General features: G+C 40.6%; 1 protein-coding gene across 5 annotated transcripts in view; it reads right to left on the bottom strand.

Moving 5' to 3' along the window:
* Positions 1 to 19,341, bottom strand: part of ULK4 (unc-51 like kinase 4) — a 159,834-nt gene that overhangs the window by 64,559 nt on the left and 75,934 nt on the right. For all 5 annotated transcript variants that reach the window (XM_081164361.1, XM_081164360.1, XM_081164364.1 and 2 more), the window contains exon 32: positions 14,197 to 14,302. In XM_081164361.1, coding sequence (XP_081020487.1) covers positions 14,197 to 14,302 — 106 coding nt within the window. The remainder of the gene's footprint in view (positions 1 to 14,196; positions 14,303 to 19,341) is intronic.

Genomic DNA, 19,341 nt, shown 5'->3' with positions numbered 1-19,341 from the left:
GACTCTAGCAAATGATTCAATACGTTGTCATTAGAAACTGAGGAAGCCTCAAAAACCAAGCCGATCTTTATTTTACTAGACTGTGAGCAGAGCACCTGCTGAAGCATTAATAAGAATTCTCTGAGCTGGATGGCAACATTACACATATAAAACTTCCAGCAGAGAATCCATTGTGAGGCTCAAAATCAAATAAAATCCATATGCAGCTTAGCCCTTTTATACTACCTCCAGAAAACAGATAAGGCCCAGAAGACAAACAGGCATTTTAGCAAGTGACTTATGAATCACTGCACACACACATACACACTCCGTATTCAAAATGCAAGATGCTTATATATATGGGAATAAAGATAATAAAGCTGAAGATTATAAAGTTTGGTATCTAGAAGGCAAACTATTAACATTCAAAACATAAGCAAGGGGATCCCAAGTCATTAAATCAGCACATACTAATTTCACTAAATATTTTTCAGGCAAATTCAGCCTGCTCTAAGTTACTAGGTTTTGCAAGCATTACATTCTTTTTAAAGGCGCAATATATACAATCAGAATCTCACTACAATCAGAGCTAAGTGCTCGCAGGAAAAGACCATTAAAGACTCGCTGAGTACATAAATTTAGACCAAACACTGCAAAATGATTCATTCATTTATTAAAAACTCTGCTGATACGTTTCAGTATTTTATCATACTCGTTTCATAAAGTAGTTAAATAAGAAACATTACTTGAAGCCATTGTGCACTGGCAGGACATTCATAATCCATTCTTAAACATTTCTGTTATATAAATTTTATTATTTCCACAATGGGCCCATTTTTTATTTTTTTTACATATTTGACATCCCCCCTACTTAAATCAAAATCTCAGCATTTAAATAAAATTGTTATTTGATTTCATTCTCTTTGTAGACTGCTTCTGTTAGCATTTAGAGTATGCAGCACAAATAACAGACTGTACATAGATATATTTAGGTGATGTCACCACTGCCTACAAAAAGAAACTGCAAAAACATAATTACATATCTGCACTACTCAAAACCTGTCATCAGTCAGTTTCTTTCTTTCTACAAAGCGAACATTCAGTAAGCCGAAGTAAACAATCCAGCAGAAAGTGGTGCCTATTGAATAGAAAGCTGCAAATGTGGACAGATGACCCTTTGCACTATGGTTTGCTCCCTATGCAAGGCCACTACAATTATGCTCTCTCACCACATCAAGTTGCGGTGCGCAACCCTGCTTGTCACTCTTGCTATGGCAGGAGTGATGAAAGGAGCTTAGCCTTCTTCTCCAGCTCAGAGTTGGGCAGGTGGGAATTATTCTGTACAGCTGTGCTGAGCTTCAGAGGATGCAACACAACTTCAGGGAAGATCCCTGCTCTGTTCTGCAGCTCAAAGCTGGAGAAAAGGGCTTTGGTTTGCTGCTTTGCTTCGCAGCTGAGAAACTGAATGTTTCAGGGATGCCAAGCTGAATAAAATATTGGAGGGCCCAGATGAGCACTGCCTTGCAAAATCGTTCACAAGATGCAGTGCATGTAAGCCATTTGAATAACAATAACAATAATAATAATAGTAAGGTAAAGGGACCCCTCACCATTAGGTCCAGTTGTGACTGACTCTGGGGTTGCGGTGCTCATCTCACTTTATTGGCCGAGGGAGCCAGCGTACAGCTTCCGGGTCATGTGGCCAGCATGACTAAGCCGCTTCTGGCGAACCAGAGCAGCACAGGGAAACACCGTTTACCTTTTCCGCCCTGCTGGAGTGGTACCTATTTATCTACTTGCACTTTGACATGCTTTTGAACTGCTAGGTTGGCAGGAGCAGGGACCGAGCAACGGGAGCTCACCCCGTTGCGGGGATTCGAACCACCGACCTTCTAATCGGCAAGCCCTAGGCTCTGTGGTTTAACCCACAGTGCCACCCGCATCCCTGCAATAACAACAACATATTATTTATACCCCGCCCATCTGACTGGGTTTCCCTAGCCACTCTGGGCAGCTTCCAGCAGAACACCAAAATACAATAACCTATTAAACATTAAAAGCTTCCCTAAGTAATGTCCATCAACTTTGGGGGGGACCCAGACCCCTCAAATATTTTATGGGGGGGAGATCTTAGTTCCTAGGAGTTGGCTCCTATGCAGTGCTTCAGCAATACAAAGTCTAAATAACTTGTTTTTGTCCAGCTTTGACATTCATACAGTATTTTTCTTACACTGAAGTTGAGATACATATTTGTGCAAGTAGGCAGCACATGGCAAGACACAGATGCTTACGGTACTGTGATACTGTTGCCGTTTTTTCAGTGCCAGCGATTTTCAGAAGCAGACATGTCCCTTTTGGCACGCTGTAATGATTTTGCCTGCTACTTTTAGTGGGCTTGGAATTATTTTTATGTTTTCCTCTGGCAAAACAATAGAACCTTGACTCATGCAATGAAACAGGCTGGCAATTATACTGGGACAGATGATGAAGAAGAATCAGACCTTTATAACTTGCCTAATTAATTTATAGAATCTACTAAATTAATTAGGAGAACTGCTGGTTATTTATTTAGAGATTTTGATGCTGCCCTTCACAAAAAAATAATAATGTTCAGATAGTGATTTATAAAACACTGCCACCTGATGGCTACCACTTTAAAACAACTTTACACTGATTCTTGAGGTCTCATGCTGTGATTCAACATGGCACTGGTTCCACTTCAGAACTCTCAGTCTGATTTTACAACACATACTTTTATAATTCCAATTTTAATGGGGTATCTTTATTTGCATGATGGGTAAATATTTTTTTCCCTCCACCCTTTTGTAATTAAAGTACTGTAATGAAAATATATTTAGAATCCGCCTCCGACCTACAAATTTAGTTGCTGAAATTCATCTACCAAGAATTAAAAGGAAAGGCCTGTACTAAGATCTTCAACCTAATATTTCAGTTACTAGTGAAATATGAAAATAATTAAAACCTAGTAAAGCTTACAGAGGAATTTTATGATGCAGCATATTTTATCTTTTAATTGCTTGTTTTCTGCTGTAGTATGCAAATTAGTAGTGCCTGCAAATCAGCACTGGGGACTTGTAGGACTTGTAGTGAACTGTTCAAAGCAGATAGGTTGTACTTAAGGAGGCCAATAGAGATAATGGCAATATTTATGAACTGTCACGTGGCTTGAATCTTTCAAAGGTGGAAAATGTAATGCTTGTCAGGTACACTTCCTTCTTCAGTGAAGCATGTTTTTACAATGGTGCTACAAAGCATATTACAAATTTGGGCCTCTTGAAATGTGCCCCTCCTTTCCCAGTGTTTGTCTAATTGGAAACAGCCTACAAATGGAAAAGAGGCTCTGTGAGTATTAAAACTAACAATAAACAGAGAACTGGTATATTTCTAGTTCTAATCCTTTTTTAGCATCTTATTTATTTTAATACATTTTTATCCTGTCCTTCCCCCAACAAACTCAGGGTGGGCTATTTGATTCTCTACCTATCCATTTTATCCTTGGAACAATCATATGAGATATGTTAGGCTGCATTCACTGATGGGTGGTAGAGCCAAAGTCTGCTAGGTCTACTAGGGAACTCACTCACTCAGCCAATGCCTACAGAAATCAGCTGGTGGGTGGTAAAAGCTGAAGTCTCAGGTGTTCCTAGTCTGTCCCAGCCTGGTCCCTGGGATGCATAATTTACCCCTACTCCCACGGGGCCAGGAGGAGTTTGGAAGAGCTTGTTTTTGTTTTCATTTAACTGTGGTTTGTTGTACTGTCTAGTACAACCAACTGTGGTTATACTATGGGTAATTTTCATTCAATTATCTCCAAACCATGGTTCATCAAGCTGGTCTGTTTAAAGTAACCATAGGTAGTGTTACCCATAGTTCCTATTACAGATAGGTAGCCGTGTTGGTCTGCCATAGTCAAAATAAAAAAATTCCTTCCAGTAGCACCTTAAAGACCAACTAAGTTAGTTCTTGGTATGAGCTTTCGTGTGCATGCACACTTCTTCAGTGTATCTGAAGAAGTGTGCATGCACACGAAAGCTCATACCAAGAACTAACTTAGTTGGTCTTTAAGGTGCTACTGGAAGGATTTTTTTTATTTTGACCATAGTTCCTAGTTTGCTCTGCAGATGGAGTCCATTTATAAGTTTTCTAATCTGCACCTTTTGCAAAATTACAGATATACATTTAATCATTGCTTACATTGTTCATAATTGCTGGTACACCCATTTACCACTTTATCAATAGGGTCTTTTGTGCATGATGGAGTTGCTACTCCAAAATGATGTACAGTACTAACTCTTTCATTATATTTTAGAGGGAGAATTAGATTGGGATAGAAGTGTTGGAGTTTTATATTACTCTTCCATTATATATGAACATTTTACTATCAGTATAGTAAAGCCAGCCATACTTAATTGAAATCTTGTGTTGCAATCTAACTCAATGGAAAAAATAATAATTAATTTCGGTAGGTGGTTGTGAGGCTTCATGAATTCCTATCTCCTTCAGTGCAACTAATGCATGGCCACTCAGAAATCCCACTGTATTCAGTAGGACTTGCTCCTAGGTAAGCAAATATAAGATTGCAAGGCTTGGGTGTTTGGTCATTGAGCTTGTGCAGACAAACCCACGCTCCCTCCCACAGCTTCAACTTTGGTGCTGGAGAGAAAAGCAGGCATGGTCCTTGGAGTTAGGCTCACTTTGGAGAGCTCAGTGAAACTCTGGCAATACCTCTGTCTTTCTTCATCCCCTCCATCTGCAAGGTGTACTTAGATTAGCTACCTCCTGTCTTCCTTCCTGAGCTAAAGACTGGGGGTTGTTCTGGTGGTGGGAAGCAGATGTGTTTTGTTTTTGCAGCACCGAAACAAGCCTTCCAAGCCATCCACTTCGAAGACAGCAGAATAAGACTTCTGCAGTGTAACGACTTTGCTTAGACAGGTTCTTTTCTCTATGGCATAAAGCAGCTGTCCTGTGCATTTTAGTCGCCCATGAATCTAGGAATTCACATAATGGTGAGATATTGTTAGAATAATAACAAAGATCAGGCAAGAATACACACAGAGTTCACATGTGGCATTTATAAGCAACAACAACAAATCACTTTTTTTTAAAGCATGGGAGGCCAGCAATTTTTTTGTAATAATAATAATAATAATAATAATAATTATTATTATTATTATTATTATTATTATTATTATTATTATTATTATTATTATTTATTTATTTATACCCAGCCCATCTGGCTGGGCTTCCCCAGCCACTCTGGGCGGCTTCCAAAAAAAATAAAATACTGTAATACATCAAACATTAAGAGCTTCCCTAATCAGGGCTGTCTTCAGATGTCTTCTAAAAGTCTGCTAGTTGTTGTTCTCTTTGACATCTGGTGGGAGGGCATTCCACAGGGAGGGCGCCACTACCGAGAAGGCCCTCTGCCTGGTTCCCTGTAACTTGGCTTCTCACAGTGAGGGAACTGCCAGAAGGCCCTCGGTGCTGGACCTCAGTGTCCGGGCTGAACGATGGGGGTGGAGACGCTCCTTCAGATATACTGGACCGAGGCCGTTTAGGGCTTTAAAGGTCAGCACCAACACTTTGAATTGTGCTCGGAAATGTACTGGGAGCCAATGTAGGTCTTTCAAGACCGGTGTTATATGGTCTCGGCGGCCACTCCCAGTCACCAGTCTAGCTGCCACATTCTGGATTAGTTGTAGTTTCCGGGTTACCTTCAAAGGTAGCCCCATGTAGAGCGTGTTGCAGTAGTCCAAGCAGGAGAGAACTAGAGCATGCACCACTCTGGCGAGGCAGTTCGCAGGCAGATAGGGTCTCAGCCTACATACCAGATGGAGCTGGTAAACAGCTGCCCTGGGCACAGATTTGACCTGTGCTTCCATGGACAGCTGTGAGTCCAAAATGACTCCCAGGCTGCGCACCTGGTCCTTCAGGGGCACAGTTACCCCATTCAGGACCAGGGAATCCTCCACACCTGCCCGCCTCCTGTTCCCCAAAAACAGTACTTCTGTCTTGTCAGGATTCAGCCTCAATCTGTTAGCCGCCATCCATCCTCCAAACGCCTCCAGACACTCACACAGGACCTTCACCGCCTTCACTGGTTCTGATTTAAAAGAGAGGTAGAGCTGGGTATCACCCGCATACTGATGAACACCCAGCCCAAACCCCCTGATGATCTCTCCCCACGGCTGCATGTAGATGTTGAAAAGCATGGGGGAGAGGACAGAACCCTGAGGCACCCCACAAGTGAGAGCCCAGGGGTCTGAACACTCATCCCCCACCACCACTTTCTGGACACGGCCCAGGAGAAAGGAGCGGAACCACTGTATGACAGTGCCCCCAGCTCCTCTAGACGGTCCAGAAGGATGTTATGGTCGATGTTATCAAACGCCGCTGAGAGATGCAGCAGAACTAGGAAACAGCTCTCACCTTTGTCCCTAGCCCGCCGGAGATCACTGACCAGTGCGACCAAGGCAGTTTCAGTCCCAGTTCAGTTATTGCTTATACATGCCACATATGAACTCTGTATGTATTCTTGCCTGATCTTTGTCATGAATTGGAGTGCTGGAACCAAAGAAGTACCATTGTGCAGTACTTCTTTGGTTCCAGTACTCCAATTCATTCCCTAACCCCCCATCCCCACATTTTCCTCCCCTACTCCAACACTGAGTCAACATTCTGTTCCCACTGAGCATGCACAGTCCTCATTGGGCTGTTTTGGGTTTGTCTAAATTTTGTTTTTGTTCTTTTAAATATGGGTGTGGGGGGGGGGAACAAATACCTAAACCCAGCTACATTTAAATCTTAGTTTTCTCCACTGATTTCGAGAGGCAGCTCTCTTCTGTCACAGGGACATTTAAAAAACAGCTCTCAGTGTCAACCAGTACATGAAGCTGCAACAGTTGGTAGAGCATGAGACTCTTAATCTCAGTCACGGGTCCGAGCCCCATATTGGGCTTAAGATTCCTGCATTCCGGGGAGTTGCAATAAATGATCCTTGTTGTCCCTTCCAGCTCTACAATTCTATGATTCTGTGTCAAATTTTATGGTATAAAGGTTCTCTTAATCATTCTCATACCTGTGTCCCTTCCTCTTTTATCGTTTTCCCCCATTCCACTACCCTTAAAATGTACAATTTCTCCCTCTCGGTCAGCCAGCACTTGGTGTCCATTGTGCTGTTTTGGGGGCACCGCCCCTTAAGAAGTTTTCCCTAAATAATTTTGTATTTACAAGAGCATTGGCCTAAAAATAATAACACAAACTAATATTGAGTACAGAAAATTATCTAATGTTATTCACAACATAGCACTTAATATTACTTACACAATTTCATATTTAGGAAAAGATATAAGACTAACATGACCTCTATGTGTATTCCTTTTGATGAAGAAACGCTTAGTAGTAGGTGTTATTATTATTACAATAATGTTTAAATCATGCTTCTTGTACATTCACTGATGGACAAAATAACAGTGCCCCAGCTGTGCTTTATTATTCTTCAAAGTGCTCTCCCCAACTTTTATTATCCTGATGGGTCAAAGTGCTGCCTTTGTCTAAAAGGCTATCTTGGAATGCCACATCCACTTTCTTGAGGGCCAAAACAGACACAATGTGGGAGATTTGTGATTATAATACCCTGCATCTGAAAAATAAATTAATAGCAACTGGAGGGAGAAGAATTAGATTGGGATAACAGTATTGGAGTTTTATATTGCTCTTTCTGCCAAGGTGCCATTGCCTAGATTAACATGCCCCTTCACACACACAATTTGCTCTATGGATAGAAAAAAAACATAAATTTCTGACATGTTAATTATTCACAGAGGCATCTGGAGGGCAAAGAACATATTTTACTCTGGGAGACACTTGTAAACGTAGTTATCATACAGGTACTTCTATGTCCCCTCCTCACATTACAAATAAAATTCTCCCTCCTTTTATTTTATTTTCAGTGAGGTGGGGTAGGGTGGGGGGAAAGAGTTAAGCCTCTCATTATATACATTCTCAATTTATTATATGGAAGCATATTTATTCATGATCAGGTTTTAGAAATCAAAGGGCACAAAGCAGTGTTTTATCTGAAATCCAGAATAACTCATAATCTGGTTTTACTTTATTTTCCATTACAATGGTGAACCCTAGAACATATTGAGCAAAAACAGAGCAAAGTACTCCCAAGAAGCTACAGCAGGAATGAGGAACCTCAGGACCTCACAACCATCTCTTTGTGGGCCATCACTTTTCTCTTCCCAGGCAACACCTTCTCCCCATACAACTGCCCCTGCTCTGTGCCCTCCTCAGCGGCTTTTGCCTGGCTGTAACATGTTTTTGATCTGTACTAATGCCCCTTGCTTGCCTGGAATGAGAGTTTCTGGGCCCAATTCAAGATGCTTATGCTAGTTTTTAAAGTCCTAAATGACTTAGGTTCCAAACATCTGAAAAACTGTCTCCTTCCCTACAAACCCTCTTAGGGTGTTAAGATCAGCAGAGGGGGCCCTCATCTTGGTAGCTCTGTCTCTCTCTCTCAGAGATTTGGGGGTGGAGGTGGCCCAGGAGAGCAGCCCCAAAGTTGTGGAATTCCCTTCCCTAGAGGTGCGCCTGGCTATACACTATACAGCTTTTGGTAAATGCTCAAGATTCACCTCGATACCCCTGTTCTTTGACACCTGAGATGTACTTTCGCGTCTCACCTCTTCCTGTTACTGTAATCTGTTTTAAATGTTTCTTTTGAATTTTAAATTGTTGTAACCTGCCCTTGGTTCCGCTGCTAAAGGGCAGGTAATAAATTTGATGATGATGTGTCTGAATTTTGTGTAGCTGGAGTGTACAGAGCAAGAGTCACACCTGCTGCTCCATCCACTTTTTGCCTGACCCTCCCTTTCACTGGCATCCTGCCCACATAAGGTTGCACATAAGGGAATGCAGCCCTCGGACTGAAAAAAAGGTCCCCACCTTTGAGGTACGGAGTACATTTCACTCACTACTGAGTAGCAGCACACAGGGATTAGCAGGGAGAGGTTCCCAGATCAGAGGGCAGTGTTCCCATACATAAAAAAGGTAAAGGGACCCCTGACCATTAGGTCCAGTCGTGACCAACTCTGGGGTTGCGGCGCTCATCTCACTTTATTGGCTGAGGGAGCCGGCGTGCAGTTTCCGGGTCATGTGGCCAGCATGACTATGGTTCTGGAGAACCAGCGCAGCGCACGGAAACACCGTTTACCTTCCCGCCAGAGCAGTACCTATTTATCTACTTGCACTTTGACGTGCTTTCGAACTGCTAGGTTGGCAGGAGCAGGGACCGAGCAACGGGAGCTCACCCCGTCATGGGGATTCGAACCGCCGACCTTCTGATTGGCAAGTCCTAGTCTCTGTGGTTTAACCTACAGCGCAACCCGCGTCCCTTGTTCCCACACATAGCTGAGCACTAACATTTCTTTTCTGAGGACATAAGCATGGAGCACAATCAAATTCAAATAAGAAATATGCAAGAATGGGATAAAAAGTCCTCTCCTTACTGAAGTGAACTGTCCTTCTAAAGGATGGTTTGAGTTCAATGCTTTACAAAACGTGCTAATTCCAGTAGAGCCAATTAAATATCACAGAATAAAGATATTAGGTGGAATGGCAGAATGGTAATTAACAGTACTTAATTCTTACTATGTTTAGCACTTTTCATCTTCAAAGTTTTATGCAAGCCTTAATTGCTCTCTGACACATGGATCTTGGATTTAGAGTATATTTTGGACAAAAATCACCATAAAAGCTGTCTATCAGGTATTACAAGGGATTGTTCTAGATAACTTTTGAACCACATTTTGAATTTACTCTCCAGCAACTTCTGAGAGTTTTTATAATTATATCTGACACATTACACAGTGGCACTGTCAACATTAGATTCCAACGTATAACCTTTAACTACACTTCAACAAAAATATTCCCATTATTTATTCTTTCAAAAACTGAGAATGGTTACTCTCCAACTGGCATGTGCGGCAGCCACATACAAAGCAAAACCATGTGTACAGAAGCATATCTGCACGCACACATACTTCACTGTATCATCAACTAAACCAGGCATGGTCAAACTTAACTTGGTCCTCCCCCTGTTTTGGGACTACAATTCCCATCATCCCTGACCACTGGTCCTGTTAGCTAGGGATGATGGGAGTTGTAGTCCCAAAACAGCTGGAGGGCCAAGTTTGGCCATGCCTGCATTTAACAGAATACCAGCTCCTCTCCACAGTTTTAGAACTGATCTTTTTCCAGAACTATTGAAGATTCCAGAAATTAATATTTGAACCTTCTGCATGAAAAGCACATTCTGAGCCACTGAGGTACAGCCCTCCCCCTAAAGACACTGTCCACTTATATGCCTGGTCTAGGATTGTGGTACAAGAGACACAGTCAGAAACTTCATATCACCTATGTGATATTTACATGTTCAGATTGTGCCCAAGCCATGATGAAAGATCAAACAGTCAAGAGCTCCACTATTAAAACTTTTTAAAAATCTCAACATAGTATTAAAAATAGTATTAATCTCTGAAAAGCAGGAATTACTGGAAAAGCAAAACACTTTAGTTGCTCCCAATTAGATAACTACAAAAGTGACCTATTTAATGGCCCTCTGTGTTACTCTATGTCTCTCCGTTGCAACTTTTGAACTCCTTTGTTTAAGAAAAAAACCCTATGATTCTGGACCAAACGGCATATTAATCAGGCACTTTATTGAACTGATGCTGCTTCTTCCTTAAATCCATTCACAATGTGGCCCACAAAATATTACATTCTTAATGTAAGATATTCAAAATAGTATATATTATTTCAAGGGAAGGTTGTGCTTAACGGGTGGAAATGGAAATCATGGGAAATTCAAGATCTATTCAACAATGACAGTGTAATGTAGGAGTTGGGTAAGGGCTGACAGAAGAGGAAATAAAGTTGACTCTGGAGACTGGACTTGTAATAAAATTACCTATACATACAGGAAGGGTCCTGCAAGCATTTAAGCATGCTGTACTCTCTTTGGGGCTTATCAGGATCTCAGAACCTTTTGAAAATTGCCCATTATATATTAAAAATATAAAAGGCTGACACATGACCTTTTTTGATTAAAAGCGTTAATGCTGGATTGCCGCTCTCAGAGGAGTCACTTTAAGGATGCAAGATTTAACAGACTTTAAGAATACGACAGGCACAAAGACATTTGAAATCTAATTAATCTCTTGACATTTGACTAAAAGTCAAAGCCGTGGACTACAAGATGGAACAGAGGACCTCACCCGTGAAGGTTGACTACTATTATCTTTCTTTCATGAGGTGTAAATGAGTTATTAAGTGTCTTCTACCAAGGTTTATTGCAGACCTAATCCTCTTTTTAATAACTGCCCATGCATTAAGAGCCTATTGTTTTCTCTTAATACAATCTTGGATGTAACAGCTGCTGCAAGCTCTCATTCGTGATTTCACTAAAGGTCTTCTTCATGTATTTACAGCTGTGACAAGTCATTTCTATTGAAAGTTGCCTTTGGAAGCTTTAACACAGTAATGTGTGTAAGATGCTTGTTTACACAACCGCTTTCCAAGCCACATGATGGTTATGACAATTTAGGTGATACTCTGGAAATTCAATTTTATTTTAGTATCCAATATTCAGCAGGTACAGCAACTCTAAAATAGAGGGACAGCCTATAATTCATGGTTTATTGTGCAGCAATTTCTGAAGATAAAAAGTAACACATTAGAGTTAACTTCTCTCCATTGCTATAATATCAATGACACCAACAGGCTATTCCTGCATTGATTTACATCTTTCACCTTCCAAAATAACAACTGATTAAAAGATAAATATCACTATTTATTATTCGGATGAATTTGATTTCTTTTCCCTTTTTTATTTGCATTTAAGCTGCACTGTTTTCAAAATATTTTGTTTAAAACTTTGTTTTTAAAGTATTAGTTGATATTAAAAAGTGACTAATTAGAGTAAATTCATAGGCTTGACTCCACGTACAATGCTCATTATTATTGTTGTTATTATTGGTTTCTATTGGTTTGTTGGTTTCTTTGTTGCTCGTATAGGATATTTTTTTTAAAATGTTTGATGCTTTGTTGTGTTTTTATATATGTTGAAAGTCACCCAGAGTGGCTGGGGAAACACAGTAGGATGGGTGGGATATTGAATATATATATATATATATATATTGTTGTTGTTGTTGTTGTTGTTGTTATTATTATTATTATTATTATTATTAAGGATTGTAGGCTTGTTGATAAGGTTGCTACTTCACATGACAATCACTAAGCAACATATCTTAACTTCTATTGTGTGCACAAAATTCAGTACAGTTTCTGGTAGAGAAACATTTCACATATGGTACAAGTGAAGTCACTGTAGCAATAGTACCAAGTACCCTTAAATAATATCCCAATTCCAAATTGCCTTTGTCAATAAGCAAGGAGTAGACAAACATTTTTTTTCTGAGTGACTGAGATTTCAATCTTATGCACACTTACTGAGAAATACCTCCCATTGAACTCAGTGCAACTTAATTCTGAGTTAATATGCTTAGATTTGTATTGCATGCAATTAAAATATATTCCAACTATCTCCATCAATCTTTTTTGTGCCAATTAGCAACATGCTTATTAATTTTTGATGCTGTTTTGGGCTTGGTGTGTTACTGTCATGCAGGCATTGTAGACTGGTAGCTTTTGTGTAATAAATTGTAAGTTATCTTACATATCTTTCTATATGATAAGAAAGCATTTATATTTTGGGCTCTGGTGATATGCAATTTTATTTAAATCTCTTCAAAGGGAGTTTATTAATTAAATAATTAGATAACTCAAATTCCTAAACAGAATCACAGTGGTACTATTTAAAATGATTTCTTTTATTTTTCTCCAAGTGTCTTGGTAACCTTTGACTTCTTGGCTTTGAATAATTTCAGATGAGACAGTGTGCTTTTGAACATTGCTGAATACAGTTCTCAGCGTTGATTCACAAAGTTTAAAAAAAAATTTCCCCTGTTCTTCAAACATCCAGAGTTGCTCAAGATGAAAAAAGTGCATTTTGAACAGCATGGTAAAAGCATAAAGTCCTGTGCCCCCCCCCCCCCCCGTTATAGCTGTAAGAGCAGTTGAACAGACAAACATTAAAAGTTCAGAAAGTCAAGAAACAAGATGCATCATGCAATGTGTGTAACAGGTAAACCGGATGTCATGCTATAATATCCTTCATCTGATGCACACAAATTCTTAGACAAAAAGAAAGAAAGAAATGCAAAAACTAACTAGGCTCTTTGATTTGCTTTTCAAATGTAGTTGCTTGGCAGCAAGACAGAGCAGCACATCAGACAAAATCTGAGGGTTAAACTAACAAAACTTTATCTAAGTAAAAAAAGAAACCAAACACTCTAGAGACATATGAATAACATCCCTGTGAGGGTTCCACCTGGCAACCCCGAGGTCACTGGCTGAGATTGCTTTTAAACTGTTAGAATTTTTATGATGTTTTAAAACTATTTGAGTGAGACATTATGTAGACGATGCTGTTTAAATGGGAACACAAGCAGCTTCAGATACACACAGTAAACTCAAGTGCAGAGAAGTCCAAAGAAAACATGGAGGAAAACTTGGGAGTGCTTTTTTAAAATGGGCTATGAGTTTAGTTCTATTCATACACACCAGCCACTATTTTACACTTGACTCTTACTGGTAGATCTTGTGTTTCTAGTAAAAAGGAAAGTAGACCCCACAAGCCTAGAGTCTCTTCTCCTTAAGCTAGGGCAATTGTGGGGAATTTTTTAAAAGTTATTGACTCTGTAAGTGTTGACAGCATACTAAATTCTGGAATTAAGGAGAAATCACCAGTGATGGAAGCCATTCTGAGATGATTATTCTTCCTAAGTCACATTCTGAAGAAACATACAGTGGTACCTTGGGTTAAGTACTTAATTCATTCCGGAGGTCTGTACTTAACCTGAAACTGTTCTTAACCTGACAATGGGGCCTCCTGCTGCCGCTGCTGAAGCACAATTTCTGTTCTCATCCTGAAGCAAAGTTCTTAACCTGAAGCACTATTTCTGGGTTAGCGGAGTCTGTAACCTGAAGCGTATGTACCTCGAGGTACCACTGTACTGCCAAATATTTGTGTACAATAGGTGTACAGTGAAACAGTGTTAAAATACATACCTTGCTCATAAAGTAATGTCATGTTTGCTTTCCTACAGGAAACCAGGTTATTCAAGACTGCCACTGCATTTTGCATTGTATTCCCCAGAAGTGCACCTTGATGTTCCTGCAATGAAAACATATCTGTATAAGAATTTTCCTTCCAAGAGTACAAAAGGTTAAGTCACATTGAAAAGGAAGCCCAGAAGGTGATGAAGACTCTAGGAACACCTGATGCTGAAAATAGCTGATACTACGTGCCTATCTTAGCTAATGTTTATTCTAGATATGCAACAGATTAACTTTGACCATAATGAAACTTGCTATTGCACATATTACAATACAAAGAATGGCAATGAAGCAAAGTTCCAATATACAGTCCTGATGTATATTTCCAGATCTGACTTTGTGGCTACAATCACAGATATGAAGAAAATGTATAGATGTAATCAAATAAGATACTTGCCACCTGTAACCATTAATTTAAACAGCAGCGCTTTTAGTGTTTATTTTCTAACTGCAACAAAAGTAAACAATCAAAACTATAGGAGCAGCCCAAGCCATTTTTGTAGCAGAGGACGTAAATCCAAATGGTGTCCCAATGTGATGACAAAATACAATAAACTAAATAAGTAGGCAACGTACTTCCTCCTATATGATAACTCAAAATCTGTTGCCAATCCTAAAAAAGGTATTAGATATTTTCTGTTATTTTCAATTGATGAAGCAAGTGCTTTGTGCTTGGATACCAGGCAATCTACAATCCAAGTTGCCTCAGGGAAAAAGAGGGGGGTCAAATGGGGGGATTGCTGTCAAAAGGAACAAAGGAATCTATACACTTCACAGCCATTCCTGAACCCTTCCAGGGAGTTATCTTTATCTGGCTGTTCAAAGCCCACTCCCCAATGACTTCCTGAGGACCCCCACGAGAGAAGAGGCTCTTGATGGTTCTCTGACAGTTTCCCCACTTTTCAGGTTCATGTATGTGTCCCACACTCAGTCTTGCCCGGTTACCTAGCATAACATTAGCAAATAAAACTTTAAAATAGTCCACCGGCAGTTTAGAACTCAACTAATTTTACTGATACTTTGAAGCGTGTATCACAACACTGACTATGCCCATTTACTGATATGATTTATTTATTTAAATGTTTATACCACTGTATCAGGGGCGCGGGTGGCGCTGTGGGTTAAATTACAGAGCCTAGGACTTGCTGATCGGAAGGTTGGCGGTTCAAATCCCCACGACAGGGTGAGCTCCCATTGCTCGGTCCCTGCTCCTGCCAACCTAGCAGTTCAAAAGCATGTCAAAAGTGCAAGTAGATAAATAGGTACCGCTCCGGTGGGAAGGTAAACGGCGTTTCCGTGCGCTGCTCTGGTTTGCCAGAAGTGGCTTAGTCATGCTGGCCACATGACCCGGAAGCTGTAAGCCAGCTCCCTCGGCCAATAAAGCGAGATGAGCACCGCAACTCCAGAGTCGGTCACGACTGGACCTAATGGTCAGGGGTGCCTTTACCTTTACCTTACCGCTGTATCATCAAGGTGTACAACACTTTATAAAACAGATCTTTACAGATCTAAAATTTTCCAAAGGAGGACAACAGAAGAAGCTGGAAGGGGTGGTGAACATCAGAAGAAAACATAAATTTGTTACCTCTGAATATGTGTTCAGAGCTATTGAATAGCTGTGGGACGATACCTCCTATTGGAGCTCACAGACAGAGCCATCCAAACCTGCTTCCTCTGCTAGGAGAAACCACCCACCACTCCCCAGGCAAAACTGGAAGTATCAGGAAACCCCTCAAAAATCAACAACATATAAAACAAAACTCAAGACTACTACACATTATGCATTGAGCCATACATTATCAACTGTAGGCAAACAGTAGCCCGGGAGACAAGGTATGGAAGTGAATCTAAAACACCCCCTCTACATTCCCCCATATATGGTGGCAGCAGAAGCTATAAGGATCTAGATCACCCAGCAGTATGTTAAACTCTCCTGGAACCCTGAACAAGAAGAATGCCCTTCAGAAGCCTCTCTGAACAGAAATTGACAGGTAAGAAAGTTATGCTTTCCCCAGAGGTTCTTAGAGGGAAATGAACACCATTGAGACACAGCAAGACAGTACCAATACAGGGATGGTGTGTCTAGGGACTAGGGCTGCTGCTTTGATGTATTTTAACTGCACTTTATATTAATTTGTATATTTATTTTTACTTATTTGGAAGCCCAGGTTGAAAAAGCAGGTATAAACATTTAAAATAAAAAAGGTGAATAATCTGGCAGATTTATTTCTGAAAGCTAACCCTCATAATTGTCAAACAAAAGTATTTGTTACTTGGAAAGCATTTCATGATGGGCCCCATGTGGTTGTGATCCCATCTTCTGGAAGAAAGAAGGGGTGGGAATAGTCTGAAGCCTTCACACTGAAGCTTCCCAAGAGTAGAATAGGTGACGAGTCCTAACTTGTCTCTACTAACCTCCCCTGCACTTCTTCAAGTCATAAGACAGAAATACAGTGGTGCCTCGCAAGACGAAAAGAATCCGTTCTGTGATTCTCTTCGTCTAGTGGTTTTTTCGTCTTGCAAAGCAAGCTCATTGACGGATTAGCGCTATTAGCGGCTTATCGGATCAGCTGATAAGCGGCTTAGCGGCTTAGAAAGGGGGGGGGAGGAAAAAACCCCCGCAGGAACTCGCAAGACATTTTCGTCTTGCGAAGCAAGCCCATAGGAGATTCGTTTTGCGAAGCACCTCCAAAACGGAAAACTCTTTCGTCTAGCGAGTTTTCCGTCTTGCGAGGCATTCGTCTTGCGGGGCACCACTGTACAAGTAAAGTTAGTGAGTAATCTGTGTGTCCATCAGTTGCCCACTCTGATACGCTTCTGTCTATTACCAACTGCAAACAGGAGCATGTTCAAATCAGAACAGGAATCAGCGTGTTTTTACATGAGCAGAATGTGTCCTTTTATTTAAAATGCATCTCTGGGTTATTTGTGGGGCATAGGAATTCATTACCCCCCCCAAAAAAAATAGTCCAGCCCACCACATGGTCTGAGGGACGGTGGACCGGCTCACGGCTGAAAAAGGTTGCTGACCCCTGCCTTAAATACTTTCAATTTGGTGTAATAAATATGTCAGTCTGTGTCCAATGCACCATATAGTTGATAAAAAGATAATAAAATCCAACTTTATAATGTATCAGTATAAAAGAGAAAAATATGTGCAGCTCTCCAATTCTTTCACAAGGTTGACAACATTTAATGATACCACACTTCTCTGAACAAAAATCAATCAACGGTTACACAGCGGTCTAATGAAATAATGTTGTATAGATGCTGTTTAAAATATTAAGATTGCATTAAGATTGCATAAACAGCCCTGTCTCAAAGTAGACATGGCGTAGTGCTCTTTATACTTGCTCCATCAGTGCCTCCTGTGTATGGTTTAGACCAATACGCCATGGAGAAAAACATAGTTTTATTCTACCAGTGCACAATGAAGCATGTTTGTGGACACTGAGCCAGCAGTGGAGTGCTGAAAACAACCTGGAACAACACAAAAAGTCTGAGGAAAGTGGCAACTGAGCCACCGCATGAAATCTGAGATGACACACTACTGTGAAAGTACCGCCACATCAGTTTCTGCATGTCTGAATCGGCCCTAAGTATCATGAAGTCATAGGTATTTCTCATATGTACATATAGAGTTGCTTGTGGCTGTTACATTGGATTCTAAGGCTTGTGTAGAAAGTATTTAAGTTCTACACAATCCATCAATGAGCAAAGCTGATCTAATTTGTGTGTACGACACCACAGACTGTGGACATTTAATGAACAGTGCTCTTGACAGCTTTAATAAAACATAGCATTTGCCAGCAGAGATAATTAGAACTGAAGCAGCAAAATTCTAGTGTTTGGCAACACAGATGAAACAACTTCATTAAAATGTACAGCTTCAGCAAATGAAAGGCAAGAAAGCACTGGACCCTGAAGAATCAGCCTTCTCAAAACTAATTGCTTCAGTGCTTGAACAGGCCAGCTATGAAATACCAAGGGTATAACAAGGAAAGGAAAATAAATAAATAAATTGGAATTCAGGGGAAAAAAACCCCCACCAAAACTAATACTTTTTAGGGCACTAGCCTTTTTATTTACATTTTAAGCAGCACAGAATGATGGAATAAATTATTTTTAAGATTTTGAAACAAATAGGGATCCCCGCCCCAAGAAACCTAGCTATGTATTCCACGTTAATGAATCAGATCTTAACATTTGTCAGTACTATTGAGTTTTGAAACAATTTAAGCTCCTAAGAGAATAGATTCGTATTTATCTTTCAACTTTGACAGATCAATACACACTGTTAGGGTTAATTTCAGGTATATAATTTAACTAAATCATAGGGTGCCATGACATTTCGCACAGTAATGTTATTCCACTTAATGAAATTACACTGGTTAAATTGCAGTTACTAGGGGCATCTCTCTCTCTGAGCTTCTACATGACCTTTGTTGGCAAACAAGATAATTATTGGGAGTGTGTGTGGGGGGGGGAGTGAAGTCCTCATATCGTCTTCTACAGATACAGTAATCTAGAAATGGTGTGGGGGTGGTGGTTATGTCTTACATATTAAAAGGTTGTTTGGTGTAGCATTTGTGTGAAAACTAATAAAGCAAGCATCAATGTCTCTACTGGTTGTCTATGGAAAAAATAAGCAGCAGCAATGTTTTATGCTGAATTTGGTATACATTATTCCTACCAGCAAAGGGATGCGGGTGGCGCTGTGGGTAAAACCTCAGCGACTAGGACTTGCCGACCGCATGCTCGGCGGTCTTAATCCCCGCAGTGGGGTGTGCTCTCGTTGCTCGGTCCCAGCGCCTGCCAACCTAGCAGTTTGAAAGCACCCCCGGGTGCAAGTAGATAAATAGGGACCGCTTACTAGCGGAAAGGTAAACGACGTTTCTGTGTGCTGCGCTGGCTCGCCAGAGCAGCTTCGTCACACTGGCCACGTGACCCGGAAGTGTCTTCGGACAGCGCTGGCTCCCGGCCTCTAGAGTGAGATGAGCGCACAATCCTAGAGTCTGTCAAGACTGGCCCGTACCGGCAGGGGTACCTTTACCTTTACCTTATTCCTACCAGCACCCAGAAAGCCAAAATCACAGT

Source organism: Podarcis bocagei (genome assembly GCF_964188305.1).
Source record: "Podarcis bocagei genome assembly, chromosome: 12".
NCBI lineage: Eukaryota > Metazoa > Chordata > Lepidosauria > Squamata > Lacertidae > Podarcis > Podarcis bocagei.
Note: the sequence above shows the minus strand (reverse complement) of the source record. Positions and strands in the feature narration are given on the sequence as shown.